This window comes from Papio anubis, chromosome 1, assembly GCF_008728515.1.
Source record: "Papio anubis isolate 15944 chromosome 1, Panubis1.0, whole genome shotgun sequence".
Taxonomy (NCBI): Eukaryota; Metazoa; Chordata; class Mammalia; order Primates; family Cercopithecidae; genus Papio; species Papio anubis.
The window spans coordinates 125,051,123-125,075,449 of NC_044976.1; the positions used below are offsets into that span (position 1 = coordinate 125,051,123).

At 49.7% G+C, this 24,327-nt stretch overlaps 1 protein-coding gene across 1 annotated transcript in view; it reads left to right on the forward strand.

The window, feature by feature from the left end:
• The first annotated feature begins 950 nt into the window (after nucleotides 1-950).
• Nucleotides 951-24,327, forward strand: part of IL6R (interleukin 6 receptor) — a 49,061-nt gene continuing 25,684 nt past the window's right edge. Inside the window, exons 1-7 of the mRNA XM_031653330.1 lie at nucleotides 951-1,146; nucleotides 10,426-10,674; nucleotides 11,716-11,839; nucleotides 14,219-14,329; nucleotides 15,734-15,915; nucleotides 16,204-16,370; nucleotides 17,185-17,326. Coding sequence (XP_031509190.1) covers nucleotides 15,849-15,915; nucleotides 16,204-16,370; nucleotides 17,185-17,326 — 376 coding nt within the window. The 5' untranslated portion in view covers nucleotides 951-1,146; nucleotides 10,426-10,674; nucleotides 11,716-11,839; nucleotides 14,219-14,329; nucleotides 15,734-15,848. The remainder of the gene's footprint in view (nucleotides 1,147-10,425; nucleotides 10,675-11,715; nucleotides 11,840-14,218; nucleotides 14,330-15,733; nucleotides 15,916-16,203; nucleotides 16,371-17,184; nucleotides 17,327-24,327) is intronic.

A 24,327-nucleotide genomic window follows, 5' to 3' on the forward strand; every position in this document is an offset into this window, starting at 1 on the left:
GTTTTATCTCCTGAGTTGGTCACATGCGCACGCAGGTCTCTGAGTCAGCATTGAGCATTACCTGTTTATGGGTCCAAAAGAACCTCCCTCCCAGACCCTCTCTCTAGCAGTATACGGTCCATGGTGTGGATGGGAGGAAGGCAAGGCCAAGGTAAATACTGACTCCGCCAAATACAAGACAAATACAAGCAGGTACAAGAAGTACAAATACATATGTGGGGGAGGGAGCAAAGGCCTGCCAGCCAGAGCTAGTCATCTGAGAAGAGGGGGTTGTGGACAGGTGGGGCTGGGAGCTGAGTCAGAGAAGGCCCCTGGGCCTCTGGTTAGAGCCTGGGAGCCTTGACTTGCCGTAGCCTGCGGCCTTGCCTCTTCCTGGACAGTGGCCGAGGGTGCCCTCTGAAATGTTAAGGAGAAATGAATGGGCCCAGACGATGGGGTGACCTGGGGAGGACGCGAGATTTGGAGTCCAAGGGGAGGCAGTTTTAGGGTCTAACTCATCCTATACACGCTGCGGCTGTGGGGAAGGGAAAGAAAGGCCAAGGGCATGACTCCTGGCTCCTGAGAGTCCCCCGGTATCCCATTAGGTTGGTAGCTGCAGTGATGGCGCTGACCCCCCACTTATGCACACCCCTCAAGCCTCAGCATTCCCTTCCCTGGGCTCTGAAGGGTAGAAAGATCTGAGAAGAGCGGGGAAGAGGAGAGGAAATTGGGAGAGGGGAAGAGAGAGGCTGGTGGGGAGCCCAGAGAAGGGAGCTGGGGGTGGAGTATGGAGAGCTACCTGGGCCAAGGAGGGAGGGGCTTTGGCCAGGCTCACTTGGATCCAGCATGGATTCCCTCACACGTGAGCTGTGTGAATTTGGGCAAGTTCCCTAACTTCTCTGATCTCTTGTCGCCTCAACAATGAAATGGGGACAAGACTTCCTCCCTGGAAGACTTTTGGTGAGGAGTAGTGGGCTCGTAGGGAAAGCCCAGGGCTCAGGGTAAGTGTCCCAACTGCTAATGATTGTTACAGTTATCATCACATCAAAGCCAGGAGCCAGTCTCGGTCCAAAGATGGAGAATGCAAGAACAGGCGACCAAGAGCCCTGGGACTTGTCCTAGCCCTCGTGGGAGCAGATTCTACATTTGTTTCCATTTGGACACAAGGTACCCACAGGCTTCTCCTGGAGGCTTCTCAGCACCCACCTACTTTTAGATCAAGACCATTATTGCTGGCAGGGGACCTTTGGTTTCTCTGTGGCCCCTTCTGAAATCCTATGCCTTTGCAACCCCAGAAGCTGGGTCAGGCTGGGGGGCCTCCTGTGCTGCCAGCTGGCCTGGGCAGCGGGGACCTACGTCCCTGCTCAGAAACCGGGGTGGTGGGATGGGATTAGCAGGCACGAGCCAAGTCTATGTCCTCGGTGGCAGGCCAGGCAGCTGGTTCACCGCTTACATAAATGGGGCCAGGAAGCTGAACTTGTTTTTGCTGGCAAGAGCCACGGCAAGCTGCAAGAGAGTTGAGAAATATGTGTCTCCGTGTGCGTGTTTTTCTCTGGTTATTGACATTTGCAAGTTTACTTGAAAAGGGGGAAAAAGTAGAAAAACAACAAAGCTGTTTGGGTTCCTTGCACCCAAACTTACATCCCAACTAGGGAGGAACCCCACTTTCCCAGAGCTGTGCTGCAGGGTCCCCAGGCCAAGGAGTGTCTGGGCTATGGTGGGGGTCCCAGTACCCCTGGGAGGGAGATTCCTAGGCCACTGGGACAGGGAGATACGGGCTTGCTTGCTGGGAGTTACTAGGACTTAAACTCTCTTTCCCTTGAGGAATAGGAGGCAAGGGAGGTTGTGGGAATTTTCCCTCCTCTAGAGCTCTCCAGGGAGAAAGAAGCATTTTTCTGAGGGCACTGGGACGATCTGGTCATCATCCTTCTCCCAAAGCCATCAACTACTAAAATAATAAATCCATAGATTAATTATGTGTTTTCAAGCTGAGTATTGTCTGCTTCTTGCCCTCTGAGAGCTAATGATTGGGCGCTATGGGATGCTAGACCACAGGAGTGGGGGCCCGTGGGGGTCCTACAGGTCACAGTCTGAACCCTCATTTCACAGAGAAGGCCAGTGGGCTCTGCCAGGGGCAGTGACGTGCCCATGGCTGCCTGTGAGTCATCACAAGACCAGGAATAGAACTCAGGTTGCCTGACAGCACAGAGCTGTTTCCTCTACACCAAGGGGCCTCCTGCTTGTGCAGATGTACTTTATTTTATTTATTTATTTATTTATTTTTGAGAAGGAGTCTTGCCCAGGCTGGAGTGCAGTGGTGCAATCTCGGCTCACTGCAGCCTTTGGCTCACTGCAACCTCTGCTTCCCGGGTTCAAGCGATTCTCCTGCCTCAGCCTCCTGAGTAGCTGGGATTACAGGCATGCACCACCGTACCTGGCTAATTTTTGTATTTTTAATAGAGATGGGGTTTCAGCATATTGGCCAGGCTGGTCTCGAACTCCTGACCTCAAGTGATCCACCCACCTCGGCCTCCCAAAATGCTGAGATTACAGGCGTGAGCCACCGCATCCTGCTGAGATGTACTTTATGTTAAAGAACAAATCAAGGCAGACTGTATGTTTGTGTCAGCCCAACCCCACACAATTAATAGTCAGTGATTAAACTGACCTGACCAGACCAGACACCAAGTGCCATTGACTGTTCAGGAGGAGCTTGGGGGTTTGTTTTTGGGAGGCAATACTGCCTCCTTTTGTGATCTTAGTCCCAGGTGAGGTGCTTCCTTGTCCTCTCTGTGGAATCCCATTCCTTCTTAGCTTGGGCTGAAGGTGCTCCCTCCCCGTATGTGACCCTGGCCTTGCCGCAGTCCTTGGGTGCCCCTTCCTCCATCCTGCCTCTGTACTGCTTCATGGTGCACAGGAGCCAAGGAGGGGCAGGGGACAGTTGGTTTTTTCTCAGGGAGATTGGAAGAGAACAGAAACAAGAAGCAATGGAATGCTCCTGTCCTGGAGGCTGGTGGGGCAGTGGAGAGAAGTGGGGAAGCCATTGAGCTTGCACATAATTTTGACAGGCTTGGCTCATGCCTGCCAATCCCATCCCACTGCCTGGGTTTCTGAGCAGGGACATGGGTCCCCGCTGTCCAGGCTAGCTGGCAGCACAGGACAGCCTCCAACCTAACCCAGGCTCTTGGGTTGCAAAGGCATAGCATTTCAGAAGGGGCCACAGAGGAACCGAAGGTGCCCCGGCCTGTGGAGTCAGGCCTGATCTCCTTGAGGGTGCTAACACCCTCCATGTTCCCCTGCAGGTCCTCCTTCCCTCCTTACTGCGTTTCAGATACTCCAGACACCAGCCCTCCCCAGAACTCTCACATTTTTTTTTTTTTTTTTTTTGAGACACAGTCTTACTCTGTGTCCTAGCTGGAGTGCAGTGGCACAATCACAGCTCACTTCAGCCTTGACCTCCCAGGCTCAAGTGATCCTTCTGCCGCAACCTCCCAGATAGCTAGGACCACAGACATGTGTCACCATGCCCAGCTAATTTTAGAGTTTTTTGGTAGAGATGGAGTTTTGCCATGTTACCCAGGCTGGTCTCAACCTCCTGGGCACAAATAATCCTCCCATCTCAGCCTCCCAAAGTGTTGGGATGACAGGTGTGAGCCATGGTGCCTGGACTCTCAATTCTTTTTTTTTTTTAATTATTATTATTATTATTACTATTTTGGAGATGTAGTTTTGCTTTTGTGGCCCAGGCTGGAGTGCAATGGCACGATCTCAGCTCACTGCAATCTCTGCCTCCTGGGCTCAAGCAGTTCTCCTGCCTCGGCCTCCCGAGTAGCTGGGATTACAGGTGCGTGCCATCATGCCCATCTAATTTTGTATTTTTAGTATAGGGTTTCTCCATGTTGGTCAGGCTGGTCTGGAACTCCCGACCTCAGGTGATCTGCCCACCTTGGCCTCGCACAGTGCTGGGATTACGCCCGGTGACTCTCAGTTCTTAATGCCTTGCATATGCTGTTCTCTCTTTATGGAATATAACTCCCTGTGGCTCGACTTATCAAACCCCCATCCATTTATCAAGGCCTTGATCGATCAAATCTCTCTTCCCCCTTTAGAATAATTGATCCCTCTTCTTAGTTCCCTCAGTATGTTGGAGACATTTATATCAGGTTGGCCTGTATTATAGATAGTTTTAAGTTCTAGGGCTTTGTGGGGTTTAAAGAAGATTACGATATAGAAAAGACGGGAAGGAGTGCCAGTGCATCGTAGATACTCAGTAACTTCAATATGGAGTTTTTTTTCCTGGATTAGGAACTTCTGAACTTGCACATCATGGGTGCACAAAAATTATTGAATTCTTGAAGAAGGGACAGGCATAGGCTTGTAATCCTGGCTCTAAATGCTAGCAATTGCTCACGGACAAATGCTCTGTTGATTGTGTGCTCTTTGCTAAATTTCAGAGTGTGCACCAGCCACGCCTTCGCCCCCGCCTGCCCGCCGTCTCCTAGGGCCTGCTATGCAAGGCCTGTGTGTCAGGCCAGCGGGGAGCATGAAAACGACTGGGCATATCTCCCAGGAGCAGGAAGGACTGCTCTCAGGAGCCCCTCCTCACCTGGTTCCCCATCGTGTGTCTTCCTTTTGGCCCTTCTCTTTGGTGGGGCCTACTTAGGGAGGGCCCCAGCAGATTCCCAGAAAAACAGGGACAGATGGGAGGAATCAAGGCTGAGCCCAGGGATGGTGTCTTGTGTCCACTAGGGAATCAGGCCTACAGGGGAAGGCTGGGCTATGCGTGCAGAATTCAGTAACAGTGACAGTGAGAGAACTCAGCAGTGCAAGGGCAAAGTGGCACTGTCTGGCCTGAAGGTGCTCAGAAGCTGCTTGTATTGAAAAACCCACCCTCATCCCCCGATATCCCTCAGTGCCCACTGTGCTCTGCCGTACCCTCTCCCTCCTTCCTAGAAATCCTAACTCAGACTGACCCAGGCCATCTAGCCTGTTTAATTTTATATATATATATATGTATATATATAAAAAATAAGAGCAATATAGGCAACTTATAGAAAATTCAAACACTACAGAAAGATGCAGGGAAGAGAAAGAAATCACTTCCAGCACCATCATTTGGAGAGGAGGGCAGAGGTAGCAAGAGGACACTTCTGTGAATGTTACTTGTTCTGAGAGTCACACATGAGGCTTCCCCACTGCCACCCGGCTGTCACGGGTACTGAGTCAGAGATTTGGGTCAGGAGGCAGAGGGCTGAGTGGGTTTGAGGGGAGGGGTGGTGCTGCCCACTCTGACTTTAGCAAGTATATTTTCTTATGGTCTTTATGAGTATTTCTTTGATCATTCTGCATACAGTGCTTTTAAAAGCGTAGTTAACACAGTGTTGTTCGCAGGTTCTAGAGGAAATATATTGTGAAGGAGGGCTGTGACAGGCAGTACTTGCCAATGGGTGGTTTATAATTAATCATTCCCTATTTTAAAAAATAGTGACTCAGTTTTAAAGATTCAGAAAACCATTACTCAAGTTCCTTGGCAGAGGAAGTGGCCATTAGGCTGCTCCCTGCAGCTCTGCTTTTGTGGAAGAGGAAAAAAAAATAGTATTTTTATTTGGTATTTCTCTGAGCTGCTCAGATACTTTGGCCATTGTTAGTGAGTGTAGGAGCAGAACAGCCCCTGCTATTGTTCAGGCTGGCCGCTGAACATGGCAAGAGCTTCCCGCTGAACTGGGGTAGGGGAAATGACCAGAAAGACGTATTTACTGGATTTGGCAAAGGCAGAAGCAGAAAAGAGAGCTTCCTCTGGCTCCAGGAGTCTATTTCCTTGCCTCAGCGGGCTCCTCTGCCCTCCAGCCTGGGCCTGCCCATCGCACAACACGAGAGGGCACCACTTAGACCCCCTCTCCGCAAACCGTGCTCCTGGGAGTTTTTGGTGCCGAGACCCTCCCTGTGGGTACCCCTAACGTGCCCTGTAGTCAACAAACATGCATTAAGCACCTACTGAGTTCTCTGATGAGTGATGACCAGGAGCTTCCAGTGTTGTCACCATGGTCAGGGAAGGGACCTTTTTATAGTTGAGGACTGTGCCGTGTGAAAAGTGCCAGTGATTGGATGAGCCGTGGTGGTCCTTGACCCCTGCCTTCGACCTTCATGCATCCTACACTTGTGTCTGTTGCATGCTGGTGCTCCTAGACTGCCCTGTGAATTCTGATTTCTGCTAATCAGCTGAGGAAGGGATATTGCAAACATTGCACTGGGAGCAGTTCTCTTTGGGCACTGTTTCCATCTTTGTTCCTGCAAGTTTGTCATTTATGCAGGAACTTGAAGTCCATGTTAGGCTTTATCTTGACAGCTGCTTTATCAAGTGGAAAATGGAAAAGCGGAAATATTGGTGCATTGATTAGAAGTGTCGTTGCATCTTCCATACGTAACCACATTCAGGCACTGATGGACTTCAAGATGTGGACTGGATGGGTAAACTGCTGCCTCCATCAGGTGCCCACTGGAGTTCAATGCACTGGACCATGTGTTCAGTTGTGAAGGAAAAGGGCACATATCACACACACGCCAACACCAGCAGTTTCACTCTTAGGGAAGTTCCTGGGCAAGTGCACTGAGTCATGAGAAAGTTAATAGCCGCCCTCTTTGATGTGGCAAAATACTGGGAATGACCCCAAACCTCCCTCAGTGAGAGAATGATAGGGTCACACAACAGAATACTACATAGCAGTGAAACTGAATTAACTATATATGTCAGTGAATCAGAGAAACATATCAATGAGGCCGGGCCAGGTGGTCATGCCTGTAATCCCAACATTTTGGAGGCCCAGGTGGGAGGATTGCTTGAGGCCAGGAGTTTGAGACCAGCCCTGGCAATATAGTGAAACTTCAGGTCTCAAAAAAAAAAAAAAAAAAAAGAAAGAAAAGAAAATAGCCAGGCATGGTAGCATGTACCTGTAGTCCCAGCTACTTGGGAAACTGAGGTGGGAGGATCAGTTGAGCCCAGGAATTTGAAGTTGCAGTGAACTGTAATTATGCCACTGTACTTCAGCCTGAGTGACAGAGTGAGACCCTGTTCCAAGAAAAAAAAAAAAAAAAAAAAAAAAGGGGCAGCCGGGCACGATGCCTCATCCCTGTAATCCCAGCACTTTTGGAGGCTAAGGCGGCAGGATGGCTTGAGGCCAGGAGTTAAAGACCAGCCTGGGCAATATATTGAGAACTTGTCTCTAGTAAAAATTAAAAAATTAGCCGGGCATGGTGGTATGCACCTATAGTCCTAGTTACTCAGGAGGCTAAGGTGGGAGGATTGCTTGAGCCCAGGAGTTTGAGGTTGCAAAAAGCTATGATTGTGCCACTGCACTCTAGCCTGGGCAGCAGACTGAGACTCTGTATCACACACACACACACACACACACACACACACACACACACACACAAAGGAAGTTCGAGAAAAGCACCAGCTGGGCGTGGTGGCTCATGCCTGTAATCCCAGCACTTTGGGAGGCAGAGGCGGGTGGATCACCTGAGATCAGGAGTTCAAGACCAGCCTGACCAATATGGTGAAACTCCATCTCTACTAAACATACAAAAAAAAAAAAAAATTTCGCCAGATGTGGTGGTGTGTGCCTGTAGTCCCAACTACTTGGGAGTCTGAGACAGGAGAATTTCTTGAACATGGGAAGTTGAGGATGTAGTGAGCCGAGATTGCGCCACTGCACTCCAGCCTAGGTGACAGAGTGAGACTGTCCCTTCCCCCGCAAAAAAAAAAAAAAAAAAGAAAAGAGAAAAGCACATCACAGCAGAAGACTATATTCAAACCATTTATATGAAGCTCAAAAATGAAGCAAAGTTAAGAAAAATTTAGGGATCCAGGGGTAGTGAACCTATTTTTAAAAGTTAGGTTGGTGGGCTCTCCTGGGTGTTTTATGCTTCCTAAATTAACTTTTATGTATGTAGCTTTTACATACATTACATATATGAATTTGCATGGATTATGTAATATATTAAAAAATGATGTTTGCAATGCTAAAAATATATTGTTGAAAATTCTATGTGAAAGCTATATTGTAGTTGGGGCTTTTTATAACCCTTTCAAGCCCTCTGGGCAGTAGCAGTCCACTCCTTATTGCCCTCAGTGGACTTCACCTTCGAGGGACTCAGATTTTTTTTTTTTTTTTTTTGAGACAGAGTCTCACTCTATCACCCAGGCTGGAGCGCAGTGGCATAATCTCGACTCACTGCAACCTCCGCCTCCCAGGTTCAAGCGATTCTCCTGCCTCAGCCTCTTGAGTAGCTAGGATTACAGGCATGCACCACCATGGCCAGCTAATTTTTGTGTTTTTAGTAGAGATGGTGGTGTTTCACCACGTTTGCCAGGCTGGTCTTGAACTCCTGACCTCAGGTGATCCACCCGCCTCAGCCTCCCAAAGTGCTGGGATTACAGGTGCGAGGCCCAGCTGGGACTCAGATTTTGCTGAGGACCAGGAGAGTACTGTATACTGTGTCCTGGCCTTGCAGCAGCGAATGCGTCTCCCATCTCTCAAGGGCAGGTCTCTGGGATGCCTGATTGTGTCTTCCTCGCCAGCGCCTGGCTGCTACAGCCTCCTTGAATGTTTATCAAACATAGGACTTGCTCACTGTGGGAGAAAGTAAGGCCATAGGGGTCTTAGGAACCTGCCCAAACTCCCCTGGCTGCATGGTGACAATTCAACCACCTTTCTTACCCAAGGTCCAGGGCTCTGTTGGTGACCAGAGAAAACCTTAGATGACCGGCTGCCATCATGGCCTTGTATCTGTCCCTATTCTGTCAGCCTCCGGGTAGAGGGTGCCAGGGAGGAGGACTCTGGCTCCAGGTGTGAAAGTGAGAGGGAAGTGTGAAGGGTATCTGTATAGCTAGGCAGGGCCCAATGCCAGGCAGAGCTATCTCTGCCCCTTTGATGTCTATGTCTCTCTCCCTGGACTGTGGCCAGTAGCTAGTGTGGGCTCCAACCTCACCAGCTTTGGGGGTGTTATCTGCCTGGGAGTCACTGATCCTTACTCCCTCCTCTGACAGCCACCTTGGATGAGGTGAAAGGAAGGACAGTCTGCTAAGTATGAGATAACGCCTCATAAACAAGAAGGGCTTTGCAGGCCAGGCAGGGAGCCTCGTGCTGCTTCTGAGTCCCAGGAGCATGGGCCAGGAGGTGAGGTCAGGCACTCAGCAGCTGCTGGTCCTTTCTGAAATCTTTGGCCAGATATATTGCTACTGCTTGCTAATAAACGGTTATGTATTTGGTTCGAAGGACCAAGTGTGCTTACATGAAAACTGGCTGTGTTCCCTGGCCTCTGTTTCCTTAGCTGGTTGGACTAATTTGATTGATTGGTTAATAAATGAGTCCAAGGTGGTTGGGCTAATTTTTATCTTAGATTCTATGAATCTATAACTGCTACTCAAAAAAAGTGTACTTGTTCCTTTAATCTTTAATCTCCTTTTTCTTGAGTAGTAGAATACACCCAATTTTTTTTCAAGGGGTAGATAATGCATTTTGTTTTTTAACCTTCCAGTTTGGTCCCTAGAGTAAACACAGCATTGCTGTAGTAGATGTAGGGTAGTGGAGGGAGCGTGGAACAGGGAACCAGAAGCTCTGGTTTCTACCCCAGCTGTGCATCTCGGCCAGTCTCCCGATCCTTCTGTGCCTTGGTTGCCAACTGTACAATAGGCATTCTGCCATGAATACCCTGCGATTCGGAGGCCTCCTGTGTACATGTGCACTTGGGTGCCTGGCATTCATTCCTAAGGGCATCCATTCATTCACACATTCATCAAGCGCTCAGCAGGCCCCTGCCATGGGCCAGGCAACGTCCCGGGCACTGGAATGTGACGGAGAACAACAGAGCAGGGTGCCTATTCCTGTGGTGCTTGGAGTCTTGAGGGAAAGGGAGACACGGAATTGGTAATTACATGGCAGCGTGTGGGCGACGTAGTGCAGAATGAGGGCCTAGTGCAGCTGAGGGACTGGAAACGATGTTTAGGCCAAGACCTGGAATAGGAGGAGTTGTCGAGGGGATGATGTGTGAAGAACGAGTGAGGAGGAGAGCTACGGGAGCTGAGGGGAGAGCGCCACACCTTCTAAGGAGTGGGGAGAGATGAGACCTCCAAGGACAGCAGGGCCCTGCGGGCCACGCTGAGGAGCTCGGACCTCATCCTGTGGATGGTGGCAGGCCCTTGAAGGGTCTTCTAATCCAGGGAGTGGGGCGGCTGGATTGTAGCTTCAGAAGGCTCTCCCAGGCAGCTGGATGGTGAGGACCAGGTTGGGGAGGCCACCAGGAGACTGCTGCCCTAATCCAGGCAGAGGTGACGGTAGCCTGGACCACTTCATGTTATCACTGAGGCCTCTCGTGGCTTCCTCAGACCAGAACGAAGCCCCTTCTTCAGTGGCTATGGGCTCACCGAGTGTCTTCTCCCTCTTCCAGAGGTGGCGAGAGGTGTGCTGACCAGTCTGCCAGGAGACAGCGTGACTCTGACCTGCCCAGGGGGAGAGCCGGAAGACAATGCCACTGTTCACTGGGTTCTCAGGAAGCCAGCTGCAGGCTCCCACCTCAGCAGATGGGCTGGCGTGGGAAGGAGGCTGCTGCTGAGGTCGGTGCAGCTCCATGACTCTGGAAACTATTCATGCTACCGGGCCGGCCGCCCGGCTGGGACTGTGCACTTGCTGGTGGATGGTGAGTTGTGCCTCAGAGCTCCTGGAGATAGTTCTCATAAGAAATGAGGCTCTGTGCATTCCAGACAGTCCCTGTCTGAGCCTTCAGACTCCCGCCATTTCCTTGGTGCAAGAATTTTGGGGAAGGCCCACCAATGTCTGCCACCCAGATGCCGGCAAAGACAGCTGCTGGGTGGGAGCGTCTGACTGATGGGAAACATTGGCTTTGGGAGTTAGGACTTCCGGTGAACTGGTGAATAGCCTGGGGCCCGGAGTCAGGCAGCCTGGGTTTAAATCCTGCTCCTTCACATACAGCTTAACTTCTCCGCCCCTCAGTGTCATCTTTGGCAAAATAAGGTTAATTTTATTACCTTACCTTAGAGTTGTTGCAAAGGGGGTATATGTGAATTTGCCTATGTGTGTGTGTGTATGTGTGTATCATACACATATGGTGCTAAAAAGTCTGTATAGCACATCCTAAGCTCTCAAATTAGCTATTCTTATTTTTTTTAGAATTAGCAAGTTCTTAGCTCCCTCACACGTAGATAAAGACTTCCTGGAACCAGTGCCCTGTGTGCCAAGCCCTATGCCAAGGCACTTTCTTCTTTGTATCTCTTATAATCCTTCAGCAGCCTTGTCAGGGAAAGCAGGCTTATCATCATTGCCATCATCATTACATTATCATCAGTTTATTTTATACATGAGGAAACTGAAGAGCGGCTACGACTTGCCCAAGGCCACACAGCCAGGTCTGTGTGACTCCAAAGCCCTTTTTTTTCCGATCATCCTATCTCCTCTTCAGACAAGTTGGCCCTGAGGTGCTTCCCTTCCCCTGTCCCGGATGCGTGTCCCAGACTGACATGAGGTCTTTGGTGTCCTTTAATTTCCAAGCTGCGATTCCATTCGTGTGTGGCGAAGTGTGGCCATGGTGTCTGGTCCTGACTGGCCCCAGGACTGGCCCCTAGCCATGCGTTCCCTTCAAGGGAGGCTGCCCTGCCTGCGAGGTCGGGTGTGCCCCAGGATCCCCGCCGGCCTGCTCACACCTGTGATGCTCTCCTTTCAGTTCCCCCCGAGGAGCCCCAGCTCTCCTGCTTCCGGAAGAGCCCCCTCAGCAACGTTGTTTGTGAGTGGGGTCCTCGGAGCACCCCATCTCCGACGACCAAGGCTGTGCTGTTGGTGAGGAAGTTGTAAGTATCTTGGGCTGAGCTGGGTGCACGTCGGCTCCCTCCTTTCTGAGGCCCCCAGAGAAGGGCTGGTTCAGGTGATTTCAAATCATTAGGAAGTAATTCCTTCAGGCTGAGGAAGAGGAGATGAGAGGAAACTGAGATTTACATTTGACTGCCCCCTTGAGCTAGGCACTGTGCTTGTGCTTGGAACCTTGTCCTATTCACTGTTATCACAACAGCTATGGGAAGTGGGCGTTATTTTTCTCACTTAACAGATGGAGAGACTGAGGCCCAGAGACTGATTAATGGGTTTGGGTCACTTAACTAGTAAGTGGTTCTGCTGAGAATTCAGTCCCAGTCTGTCTGATTTCATTCAAAGTCCGAAGGTTGCTCTGAAAAACATGCAAATGTCCCTAGGAGAGGGTAGCACAGCCAGCCTCTTATCAGTGTCTGGGCCCTTGTGGGCATATCAGGCTATTTCCATGATAAAGGCACGAGAGAGAAAGCGGTGATGGGCAGGGGAGAGGGAGCTAGGGGCCATGGGGCAAGAAGTCACGCCTGCCTGAGGGTGCCTGAGGGTCCCTACATCATCACAGGAAGACGGCTTAACGTGGGAAGACTTGGGATGGGTTCAGGCATGCATGTAGAGGAGGTAGAAGATGCTGAAAACAAATCTGCCTCTGCGGTTTTGCCGGTCTCCATCCCAGAGCCACCGTCTCCCCAGTCCAGAGGTTTACAATTGATTTTGAGCTATCAGTCATCAGAATACAGTGGCAAGGAGGACACATTCCAAGACCCCTAGTGGATGCCTGAAATTGCAAATGGTGCTGAACTCTATATATACTATGTTTTTCTATAGATATGTACTTATGATAGTTTAATTTATAAGTTAGGTACAGTAAGAAGTTAATAATTAATAATAGCATAGAACAATGATAATAATATACTGTAATAACAGTTATGCGAATGTGGTCTCTCTCTCAAAATCTCTTATTACTGTACTCACCCTTCTTGTGATGATGTGAGGTCGTGAAATGCCTGCATGGTGGGATGAAGTGAGGTGAATGATGTAGGCATTGTGACTTGGTGTTAGGCTACTAGGACTTTCTGACCATGTGTCAGAAGGAGGATCACCTGTTTTGGGTGACTCTGGGTCACCGAGCCATGATGATGGCGGTGGATGTCAGGACGAGCGACGAGTAGCATGTACAGCGCGGGAATGCTGAACAAAGCGATGATTCACGTCCTGGGCGGGACGGCATGAAATCTCATCACACTTCTCAGAACAGGGGGCAGTTTAAAACTTCCGAAGTGCTTATTTCTGGAATTTTCCATTTAATATTTCTGGACCGCAGTTGACCACAGGTAACCGAAATCTTGGAAAGCAAAACCTCAGATAAGGCAGGACTACTGCATCAGAAAGCCAGAGCAGTGACTTCAGCAGGGTGGTTCGGCTCCCACTTGGGTCTGTTTCCATAGAGTTACTGGGCCGCCCGGCAGTCTTATTTTTGTTCTGTCCTCTATGATGAAAAGTGCAGATTACCCATCTGTGAGTGATGCAGCTGCCATCAGCACTGTCAGCTCATGCCCCAAGCCTGGGTAGCTTCACAGTCCAGCGAAGGATACGCCTTGTTGTACCTCAAAGGCTTGTACCATAGACAGGATTAGGCAGGATAGAGACGGTGGCTGGCAACTTCCCAGGCCAGCCTGTGGAAATCTCTGTCACGTCTGACACTTCAAATGAAATACTTTTTTTTTTTTTTTTTGAGATGGAGTTTCGCTCTGTCGCCCAGGCTGGAGTGCAGTGGCATGATCTCGGCCCACTGCCACCTCCGCCTCCGGGGTTCAAGCGATTCTCCAGCCTCAGCCTCCTGAGTAGCTGAGATTACAGGCACACGCCACCACGCCCAGCTAATCTTTGTATTTTTAGTAGAGATGGGGTTTCACCATGTTAGCTGGGCTGGTCTCCTGACCTAGGGTGATCCACCTATCTCGGCCTCCCAAAGTGCTGGGATTACAGGCGTGAGCCACCGCGCCCGGCTTGACTGGAATACTTTCCATGTTGACAGCAGGAGTGGGAGAGAGTGCGGTGTCCGTGTTGCAGTGCTTGTCCTCCTCCTGAGCAGCCTCGAGCCTTTGCTTCCATCTGCTTTGAAGAGTCAGCATGGCCACTGGGCACCTTTGAAGTGAGGAAAGAGCAGGGGAAGTAGCTGCGAGAGCCTCAGGGGCCCCAGCCCCCACTGAGGCCCCACCCGGACCTCAGGCCACTGCAGGGCCTGGAAGAGACAGGCCCCTGGAAAGGGATTACTGGGAGCTCTGCTTTTTCTCTGCTTTTTTCTCTTGTGTGTCTGCTTTCATACCCTGGCCCAATTGCAGCACCATTCACTCCTTCTTCCACAGGCATGGGCGAGTTCAGCCTCTGCCTTGGACCAGGCATGATGCTGGGGCAGTGGGAGAGACGCAGGCCAACAAGACTGAGCCCCGGCCCTCTGACCCCGCCTGGGCACACACGTAAAGCAGTCGGTGACCCTGCCTTTGTGGCTGGGTGGAAGCCTGGGTGGTGTTGCGGGGAGGAGAAAGGGGGCTTTAACTCAGCCTGGAAAGGTTGGGTTTGTCCCATGTGCTGGACTCAGCAGGAGCCCAGGGTTCGAACCCAAGTCAGAGATGGCAGACTCATCACCCCAGCCAGATGGTGAGTGGCTGACGTGGCCTCATATCCCCACATGTGTCATAAGAGGGTGAAACCTTAGATTTCCAGGCCAGGTGGGATGGTGACTGACTCACCTCGAACGTCTTCAGTCACCCAGAATTCTTTTCTGGACTCACCTGCCAGAACCCCTCTAGCACTTTTTGAGTCTCTGGAGTGGCGTTTCTGCTGGGTGTCTAGTCATCTGAGGACAGGTCTTTTTTGTTAGTGCCTTAAAGCCAGGGTGGGGCCTCTCGATTCATTTCTACATCCCCTACAGTGCCAAGAGCACAGGCCCAGTGGGAGACCAGAGCTGGCCAGCCCACCAAGGCCTGAGTGACTGGCTGAGCCCTCCAGCCTAGCTCCCCTCACCCTTCGTGCCAGGCGCTAGGCTACATGTTTATATATATTTATAAATCCAGCTAGTTTCCTCATCTGTAGATTTTACATTTATTGCTCTTTTTCTTTTTTTTTTTTTTTTTTTTTTGAGATAGAGTCTCACTCTGTCGCCCAGGCTAGAGTGCAGTGGCGCGATCTCTGCTCACTGCAACCTCTGCCTCCTGGGTTCATGCGATTCTTCTGCCTCAGCCTCCCGAGTAACTGGGACAAGCATGTGCCACCACGCCAGGCTAATTTTTTTTTTTTTTTTTTTTGTATTTTTAGTAGAGACAGGGTTTCACCGTATTGGCCAGGTTGGTCTCGAACTCCTGACCTCATGATCTGCCCTCCTTGCCCTCCCAAAGTGCTGGAATTACAGGCGTGAGCCACCACGCCCAGCCCTTATTTTTCAGTCTTAACAGAACCAGCCAGGCATGATGGCTTACGTGGTACAACATGTTGCCAACAGCCTGGGCAACATGGTGAAACCCCATCTCTATTAAAAACACAAAAATTAGCCGGGCACACTCGGTAGGCTGAGGCAGGAGAATCTCTTGAACCTGGAGGCAGAGGTTGCAGTGAGCCGAGATTGCACCACTGTACACCAGCCTGGGCGACACAGTGAGACTCCATCTCAAAAAAAAAATAATAATAATAATCTTAACAGAACCCCTATGAGATAGGTAGTATTAATATTCCTGTTTGTAAATGAGAAAAGAAGACTTAGAGATACAGGGCTCATGAGTCTGGAGCTGGGATTCAAACCCCGGGATTCCATTTCCCCCTTCTCTCCGCTCTTGAGTCTATGCGAAACTGACAGGCGAGCCCTGCCCTTGTTTTGTGTCTAACAGTCAGAACAGTCCGGCCGAAGACTTCCAGGAGCCGTGCCAGTATTCCCAGGAGTCCCAGAAGTTCTCCTGCCAGTTGGCAGTGCCGGAGGGAGACAGCTCTTTCTACATAGTGTCCATGTGCGTCGCCAGTAGTGTCGGGAGCAAGTTCAGCAAAACTCAGACCTTTCAGGGTTGTGGAATCTGTACGTAAGCTCTTCCCCCTCTCCAGCAGTTTCCTTCATTTTTGATTTAATCCTTCTTATCGACTTCTCAGAGGGGCAGGGAAGGGGTGGTTGAGGGATTTGGTGAGTTGGTGGCTTTTGGGCGTTGCTTGCCGGGAGGTGTGGCAGTGATGAAGCAGGCCCTTGTGGAGCTGTGCCTGGGGAGTGAACGGGGCTGGGTGGGGCCCTGCCTGCTGGGAACTCAGCCTACATGGGCTTCTCTACACTATATTTGCTGCTGCATAGGAGCCATGCTCCCTTTTCCCACAGTGCAGCCTGATCCGCCTGCCAACATCACAGTCACTGCCGTGGCCAGAAACCCCCGCTGGCTCAGTGTCACCTGGCAAGACCCCCACTCCTGGAACTCATCTTTCTACAGACTACGGTTTGAGCTCAGATATCGAGCTGAACGGTCAAAGACATTCACAACATGGATGGTAAATTTATGTTTTACTTCTGGTCAGAGAGGTGCCCCCAGATGCTTAGGCATAGTAGAAAGGATACTAGAGGCCAGGCACGGTGGCTCACGCCTGTAATCCCAGCATTTTGGGAGGCCAAGGTGGGCGGATCACGTGAGGTCAGGAGTTGGAGACCAGCCTGGCCAACATGGTGAAATGCCGTCTCTACTAAAATTACGAAAAATTAGCCAGGCGTGGTGGTACACGCCTGTAATCCCAGCCACTCGGGGGCTGAGACAGGAGAATCCCTTGAACCCGGGAGGTGGAGGTTGCGGTGAGTGGAGATCACACCACTGCACTCCAGCCTGGGTGACAGAGTGAGACTCCATCTCAAAAAGAGAGAAAGAAAGAAAGAAAGAGTACTAAAAAGAAAACCATAGGCTCTAGGTCCTGCTTCAAAATTGGCTACCTTCGTTGCTTTGGATAAATGTTTTAAGCTTTCTGAGCCTTGGTGATATATCATTTATTAAATGAGAAGGATAATGCTAGGCCAGTCTCCTCTTCCCAGGCTTGCCTGTGAGGAGAGCAATGTGGGAAGGGATTTGGGCTATAAACATGTCAAGCATTGTGGCTTGCAGGATTCTGTAGTGCATGGGTGGGGCAGGGACTTTCTGATTCAGCTCCCGTGGGCCCTGAGGGCAACCCCTCACTAGTGGAGCCTCCGGGGTGGTGGGAGCCTCTAGAGGCCTCTGCCAGCTGAAGCACAGGGCTGGTCAAGGCACCAATCCACTGGGGAGATGCCTGCCCAGCACCACCCTGGACCCCTCCCCAGTCACTGTGCCCCCGCCCTCAGGTCAAGGACCTCCAGCATCACTGTGTCATCCACGACGCCTGGAGCGGCCTGAGGCACGTGGTGCAGCTTCGTGCCCAGGAGGAGTTCGGGCAAGGCGAGTGGAGCGAGTGGAGCCCGGAGGCCATGGGCACGCCTTGGACAGGTACTGGGGTGGGCACTGAGGAAGGAAGGGGTGTTTCAACTGTCATTGCATCAGATATCCATTGCTATGTGACAAGTCACCTCAAAACTAGTGGCCTAGGCCAGGTGTGGTGGCTCACACTGGTAATCCTAGCATTTTGGGAGGGAGGCTGAGGCGGGTGGATTGCCTGAGGTCAGGATTTCGAGACCAGCCTGGCCAACGTGGTGAAACCCCCGTCTCTACTAAAAGTACAAAAAATTAGCTGGACATGGTGGCGGTTGCCTATAATCCCAGCTACTCAGGAGGCTAAGGCAGGAGAATCTCTTGAACCCGGGAGGCAGAGGTTGCAGTGAGCCGAAATCACACCATTGCACTCCAGCCTGGACGACAGGAACGAAACTCTGTCTCAAAAGAAATAAACAGCTAGCAGCTTAAAACGGCAATCATTTATCTGCTTGAGATTCCAAAAATACAGTCAGTTAGGCAGCTTTTCTGCTGGTCTTGCCTGAATCAGGAATGCAGCTGCCATCAGATTGGGATGGTCTGAGGTGGCCTTGGTCACATGTCTGACGATGGTGCTGGCTGGTGGCCGGGGCCCTTGGTTCTCCCTGTGGCTTCTCATCCTCAGCTGCCAGCCCAGACTCAGGGCAGGCGGGTGGGGATCCCGCCACTGCTGGAGGGATGCGAAGTTAGCCGTATTTAATCTAGGGCAGTCACTCATGCTTTTTATTTTTTTCAAATGTTAAAGGTAATAATAATTGCCATTTGAGGACTGTTGAAATTAGCATGTTTGTTGTAGAACATGAAAAATTCCAGAAAAATATGAAGAATAATTATCACCAGTAGTTTTACTCCCTAGAGAAAACCAGTGAGATCATGTTAGTATGCTGCTTTCCTTTTTCTAGGTACATGTATATGTGTGTGTATTTATATGTATAAACGTGATATTCCCCATGTTGTCAATTACTTTTGGAAACTTAGTAACTGCATCATCAATATATATTTTTAAAAACCCCATGGAGATTTTTTTAAACTTAAATTTTTTTTTTTTTTGGAGACAGGGTTTCTCCTTGTTACCCAGGATGGAGTACAGCAGTGTAATCGCAGGTCACTGCAACCTCTGCCTCCTGAGTTCAAGCAATCCTCCTGCCTCAGTCTCCTAAGTAGCTGGGACCACAGGCATGTGCCACCACGCCTGGCTAATTTTAAAAAATTTTTTTGTAGAGACAGGGTTTCACCATGTTGCCCAGGCTGGTCTTGAACTCTTGGCCTCAAGCAATCCACCAGCCTCAGACTCCCAAAGTGCTGGGATTACTGGTGTGAGCCACCGCACCTGGCTAAACTTAAAAAAAAAAAAAAAAAAAATTGCTGATTTTTTTTTTTTGAGACGGAGTCTCGCTCTGTCACCCAGGCTGGAGTGCAGTGACGTGATCTCGGCTCACTGCAAACTCTGCCTCCCGGGTTCACACCATTCTCCTGCCTCAGCCTCCCGAGTAACTGGGACTATAAGCGCACGCTACCACGCCCAGCTAATTTTTGTATTTTTTAGTAGAGATGGGGTTTCACTATTTTGGCCAGGCTGCTCTTGAACTCCTGACCTCGTGATCCACCCGTCTCAGCCTCCTAAAGTGCTGGGATTACAGGTGTGAGCCACCGCGCCCGGCCTAAACTTTTAAAATTGTAATCAAATTAATACATGCACGTGGCAAAGAAGTAATAAACAGCTTATAACACTGAGCAGTGGTCCCTTGTCCCATGCCTTCCATTTCTAGTCCTGCTTTCTAAGGAAGTTGCTTGACTCTTTCTGTTTCTAGTTCCTCTGTTGGTGCCCTCTTTAACTCTAAACAAGCTTATATGGCTTTTTTTTCTTTTCCCGATAAAACCACTTGAGACATTATCTATCAACACCCTGCTATGAAAGGTTAGGATTAAGCAGACCTAGAATGCAAGAATCTCCCTGACCACAACCCAGACAGTGGTCAGCCAGCCTCTGCTTGAATGCTTCCAGAGCCAGAGAGCTTACTACCTCTTGTAGCAATCTGTTTTATTTTTCCCAGTGTTTTTGTTGTAGAATGGCCTCCTGGCTCACTTTGGGGTCAAATGTTTCTAGCCCTGTGGCATAGTTGAACCAAATTAATCATTCTTAAATAACTCGCAGTTAGGAAAAAAAAAAAGAATAAGATACCCATGTATTTGAGTAAGTATGGATAAAAAGGAAAAGGCAGAATTGACATCAGTCCCATCCCTACCCCTGCCACTTTCTCCCAGCCCTGGCCCCAGGGAGACAAGGCTTTCATCTGTCAGCTGCACATTCTTCTGCCAGATTGGATGGTGTGGGGTGATGGCTGTTCCTCCTGGCTGGCTTTGTTCTGTGGGGTCCTTGTCCCTTGTCTTTCCTGTCCTGGGGAGAGCCAGAGGAGTAGGCTGGGGCTTAGGATGTAATCCTAGTTGGATGCAGTAATATCAAGTACAAGCTTCCATCTTTGTTGGCACTTTCCCTGTTCATCAAGAACAGGAGGCAGCTTTCTATTGGGCCCTCTCCTCAAAAGCTTTTTTCCTGCTCAGGCCTGGACAAGGAGTGGGGCCTAACTACTATATCTTAGACCATTTTAATAAATCAGTGCATCCTTCAGGGTAGATCATATTGACCTGTCTATGGTTTTCTTTGATTTGTGTATACTTTGAGCCAAATACACTGACTTATCTGAATGCTGAGCATTAGTATGGCTTTGGGGGCCTTTTTAAGGTGGGGGGCGGAAATCAGCTCTAACATCATGCAGAGGAATAGGAATTCCAGATATAGGCTGACCCCTATTTTACCTTTTATTCCAGCCGCTTAGTTTAGATAGTCATAAGCAGCTTGAAGCAATCTCATTTTGTTAGAAAGTTTCCTCGTCTAAAAATTTTCAAATTGTAAAATATATATAATATAATATTTACCATTTATATTATTATTATTATTTTTTGAGATGGAGTCTTGCTCTGTCACCCAGGCTAGAGTGCAGTGGCGTGATCTCAGCTCAATGCAACCTCCACCTCCCGGGTTCAAGCAATTCTCCTATCCCAGCGTCCTGAGTAGCTGGGACTACAGGCACCCGCCACCGTGCCTGGCTAATTTTTGTATTTTTAGTGGAGATGAGGTTTCACCATATTGGTCAGGCTGGTCTTGAACCCCTGACCTCAGGTGATTCACCCACCTCAGCCTCCCAAAGTGCTGAGATTACAGGCATGAGCCACCGCACCCTGCCCATTTATATTATTTTTAAGTGTACAGCTCTGTGGCATTAAGTATCGTTGTGCAACCATCACCACTTTACTTCTCCAGGACTTTTTTCATCTTGTAAAATTGAAACTCAGAATCTGTTAAACAGTAACTCTCCTTTCACCCACTCCTTCCCCCAGCTCATGGCAACCACCATTCTACTTGCTTTCTCTGTGAGTTTGACTACTCTAGGTACTTCATTTGCTTGACTGTTTGCTTGCTTGCATGCCTGCCTGCCTGCCTGCCTTTGTCTCTTTCTCTCTCTCTCTCTTTTTTTTTTTTTTTTTTCTTTTTGAGACTGAGTCTCACTCTGTCGCCCACCCAGGCTGGAGTGCACTGTCGTGATCTTGGCTCACTGCAACCTCTGCCTCCCGGGTTCAAGCAATTCTCCAGCCTCAGACTCCTGAGTAGCTGGGATTACAAGCATCTGCCACCACACCTGGCTAATTTTTTTATTTTTAGTAGAGATGGGGTTTCACCATGTTGGCCAGGCCGGTCTTGAATTCCTGACCTCAAGTGATCCGTCAAAGTGCTGAGATTACAAGCGTGAGCCACTGCGCCTGGCCCTCTCCCTCTCTCTTTTTCTTTCTTTTTTCTTTTCTTTTCTTTTCTTTTTTTTTTGGGGGATAGGTTCTCCCTCTACCACCCAGGCTGGGGTGCAGTGGCGTGCGATCATGCTCACTGCAGCCTTGACCTCCTGGGCTCAAGAAATCCTCCCACCTCAGCCTCCCAAATAGCTGGGACTACAGGTATGCACCACCATGCCTGGCTAATTTTTGTATTTTTTATAGAGACAAGGTTTCACCATGTTGCCCAGGCTGCACTCCAGGTACTTCAAATAAGTGGAATCAGAGAGTATTTGTCTTTTGGTTACTGACTGACTTCACTTAGCATAGTATCTTCAAGATTTATTCATGTTATAACATGTGTCAGACGTTCCTCCCTTTTTAAGGCTGAATAATACTCCATTGTGTAGAGACACCATACTTTGTTGATTCATTCGTTCGTCAGGGGACACTGGGTTTGCTTCCCCATTTTGGTTGTTGTGCATAATGCTGCTATAAACGTGGCTGTGAAATATCTGTTTAGATTCCTGCTTTCAGTTCTTTTGTGTGTATATACTCAGAAGTATATTTGTGGTATCATATGGTAATTCTAATTTTCAATTTTCATGGAAATGCCATGCCGTTTTCCACAGTGGCTGCACCATTTTACACTTACACCAGAGTGTATATGGATTCCAGTTTCTCCACATCCTTGCCAACACTTGTTATTTTTCATTTTGCTGCAATAGTCCTCCTTGCGGATGTGAAGTGTTATCTCATTGTGGTTTTGATTTGCATTTCCCTAATGATTAATGTCTTTTTTGAGACAGAGTCTCACTCTGTCACCCAGTCTGGAGTGCAGTGGGGCGATCTTGGCTCACTGCAACCTCCACCTCCTGGGTTCAAGTGATTTTCGTGCCTCAGCTTCCTGAGTAGTTGGGATTGGCGTGCACCCCACACCCAGCTAAATTTTGTATTTTTAGCAGAGATGGGGTTTTGCCGTGTTGGCGAGGCTGCTCTCAACTCCTGACCTCAAGTGAGCCATCCGTCTAGGCCTCTCAAAGTACTGGTATTACAGGCGTGAGCCACCACGCCCAGGCTGAGCATCTTTTCATGTGCTTCTTGGCCATTCATGTATCTTTGGAGAAATATCTATTTAAATAGAAAGTTCTTTCTTATGTGAACCTAACTCTGGCCTCACTGGCCCTTGCTCTGTCCTCAGGGATAACCGATGACAAATTTCCTAGTCTGCTCTCTCTGAATTCTTTTGGAGTTCCCAGACTTGCATCTGCTTGGGCTCCTCTTCCCAGGCTGTTACATGGGATGGTCTGTGAATTCTTTACCTGTCTGGCCCCCTTCCTCTGAATCTGGTCTCATTTGTGGATGTCCCTCTTTAAGTTGCTGACACCCTCCCTCTCTTGGAAGATGGTGTGGTAGGGGCTGTCTGGCCAGCACTGGGTATGGTCTTCACTTTCCAGCCTCGGGTGGACATACTTCTGTGGCATAGACACAGCTTCTGTGGGAGCTCAGACAGAACAGTTGGTTTCTTCTCACATAAGGAGCGGCAGACTTTGAGCCCTCCACCCTATACATATGTGGTTTGAGGCAGGGGAAGTCTTCAAAACCCAGTGGTGAATATATCCAAGAAAGAAACCTGCTGCTCCCCTCTCTGCTGAGGGCGAGCAAGAGGAACTTGGATGATTCTGATGCAAGAGGGGGATTCAGGTTGGAAATTGGCAGACAGTTCTGAAAAATAAGAGGAAGGTTAGAACACTAGGTGAGGTGTTTGTTATGGACCACAGTTATTAGGCTGTTAGGGATGCGTCAGTGTACTAGACGCTGTATCACCGTGTGGGGTGAGCTTACCCACCCCAAGGACCTTCAGCTCTCAAGGCCCAGACAGACAGGATGCACCTGCCTCCCAGCCTAGGTGTGGGAGTGGTGGCCTTTGGGAGACACAGAGGTCCTGGGAAGCACCTGGGAGTCAGGTTGTATGACCTTGGTAAAGTTAGTTCAGCTCTCAGAGCCTCAGTCTTGTCATCTGTAAAGTAGGGATGATAGCACCAATCTTGTTCCTTTCAGAGAGTTTTTGTGAGTCTGATGAAAAAATATTCTTTAGAAATGCTAAAGTATACTGCACATATAAGTGGATCAGCAATTACAGGACGGTGCTGCTGCTTGGGAGGAGGAGAGTGGGACCAGAGGCATCTCAGAATCAGTATCCTGGAGGCCATCCTGAACTCACTGCGTTAGAGTCTGGAGGAGGAAATGGAGTGGGCGGTTTGAGAAAACTTTCCTGGTGGTTTTACTATGTGCTTGAGGGGGCTGGAGGAGGGCGCATGCCCCACCGTAGTATATCTAATATGTAATAGATGGTGCTTACAGCACGATAAGGCTGTAAGCAGACTGTTCTGTTGGGGCGGTTTAGAGATAGCAGGAAAAGCTTCATGGAGGAGGTGACAATTGAATTGTGTCTTAAAGGATGTGTAGGAGGGTCCCAGATAGAAAATGGGGATTGTAGGCAGAGGGAACAGCAGGTACAAAGGCACGGAACTGTGAGCAAGGGGAGGGTGGCAGGGAGCTGCTTGGTGAGGCTGACACCTGTGTGGGTGGGTGGTCTGAGTGGGACAGGTGGAGGCCGGCCTTGGTGGGCCCCTGTAGGAGTGGAAGTGGAATGCCATAGAGGGCGGCTCTGGAGCCTGGACTTCAGCAGGTGCTGAAGGTGCCCTTGAGGCTGGGGCTTGGCCCCCGCACAGACTGTAGCCCAGGACAGCCTTTTGCATGAAGCTGGGGGTCCCAGAGTCACTCTGTCGTAGCCCTGCTTTGGCCAGCAAGGCCAGGTCACGTCTGTCAGCACCTGCAGCGGCGGCTCATGGAAATTGTGCAGGCTGGTATCCGTGGACAGGGCGCGTGGTTGGCGGCTTTCTCTCAAGCGGGAGTTCTGAATTTATCCTCTCCTGATGGGAGTTCTCCCTGTCACATCAACACTGAGTCTGGGGGAACCACAAAATCATTTTTTTTTTTTTGGAGATGGGATCTCACTCTGTTGCCCAAGCCGGAGTGCAGTGGCGTAATCGTAGCTCACTCCAGCCTTGAACTCCTGCCTCAGCCTCTGAGTAGCTAGCACTATAGGCATGCATCACGATGCCCGGCTAATTTTTTAAAAAATATTTTACAGAGATGAGGTCACCCTATGTTGCACAGGCCTTGAGTGA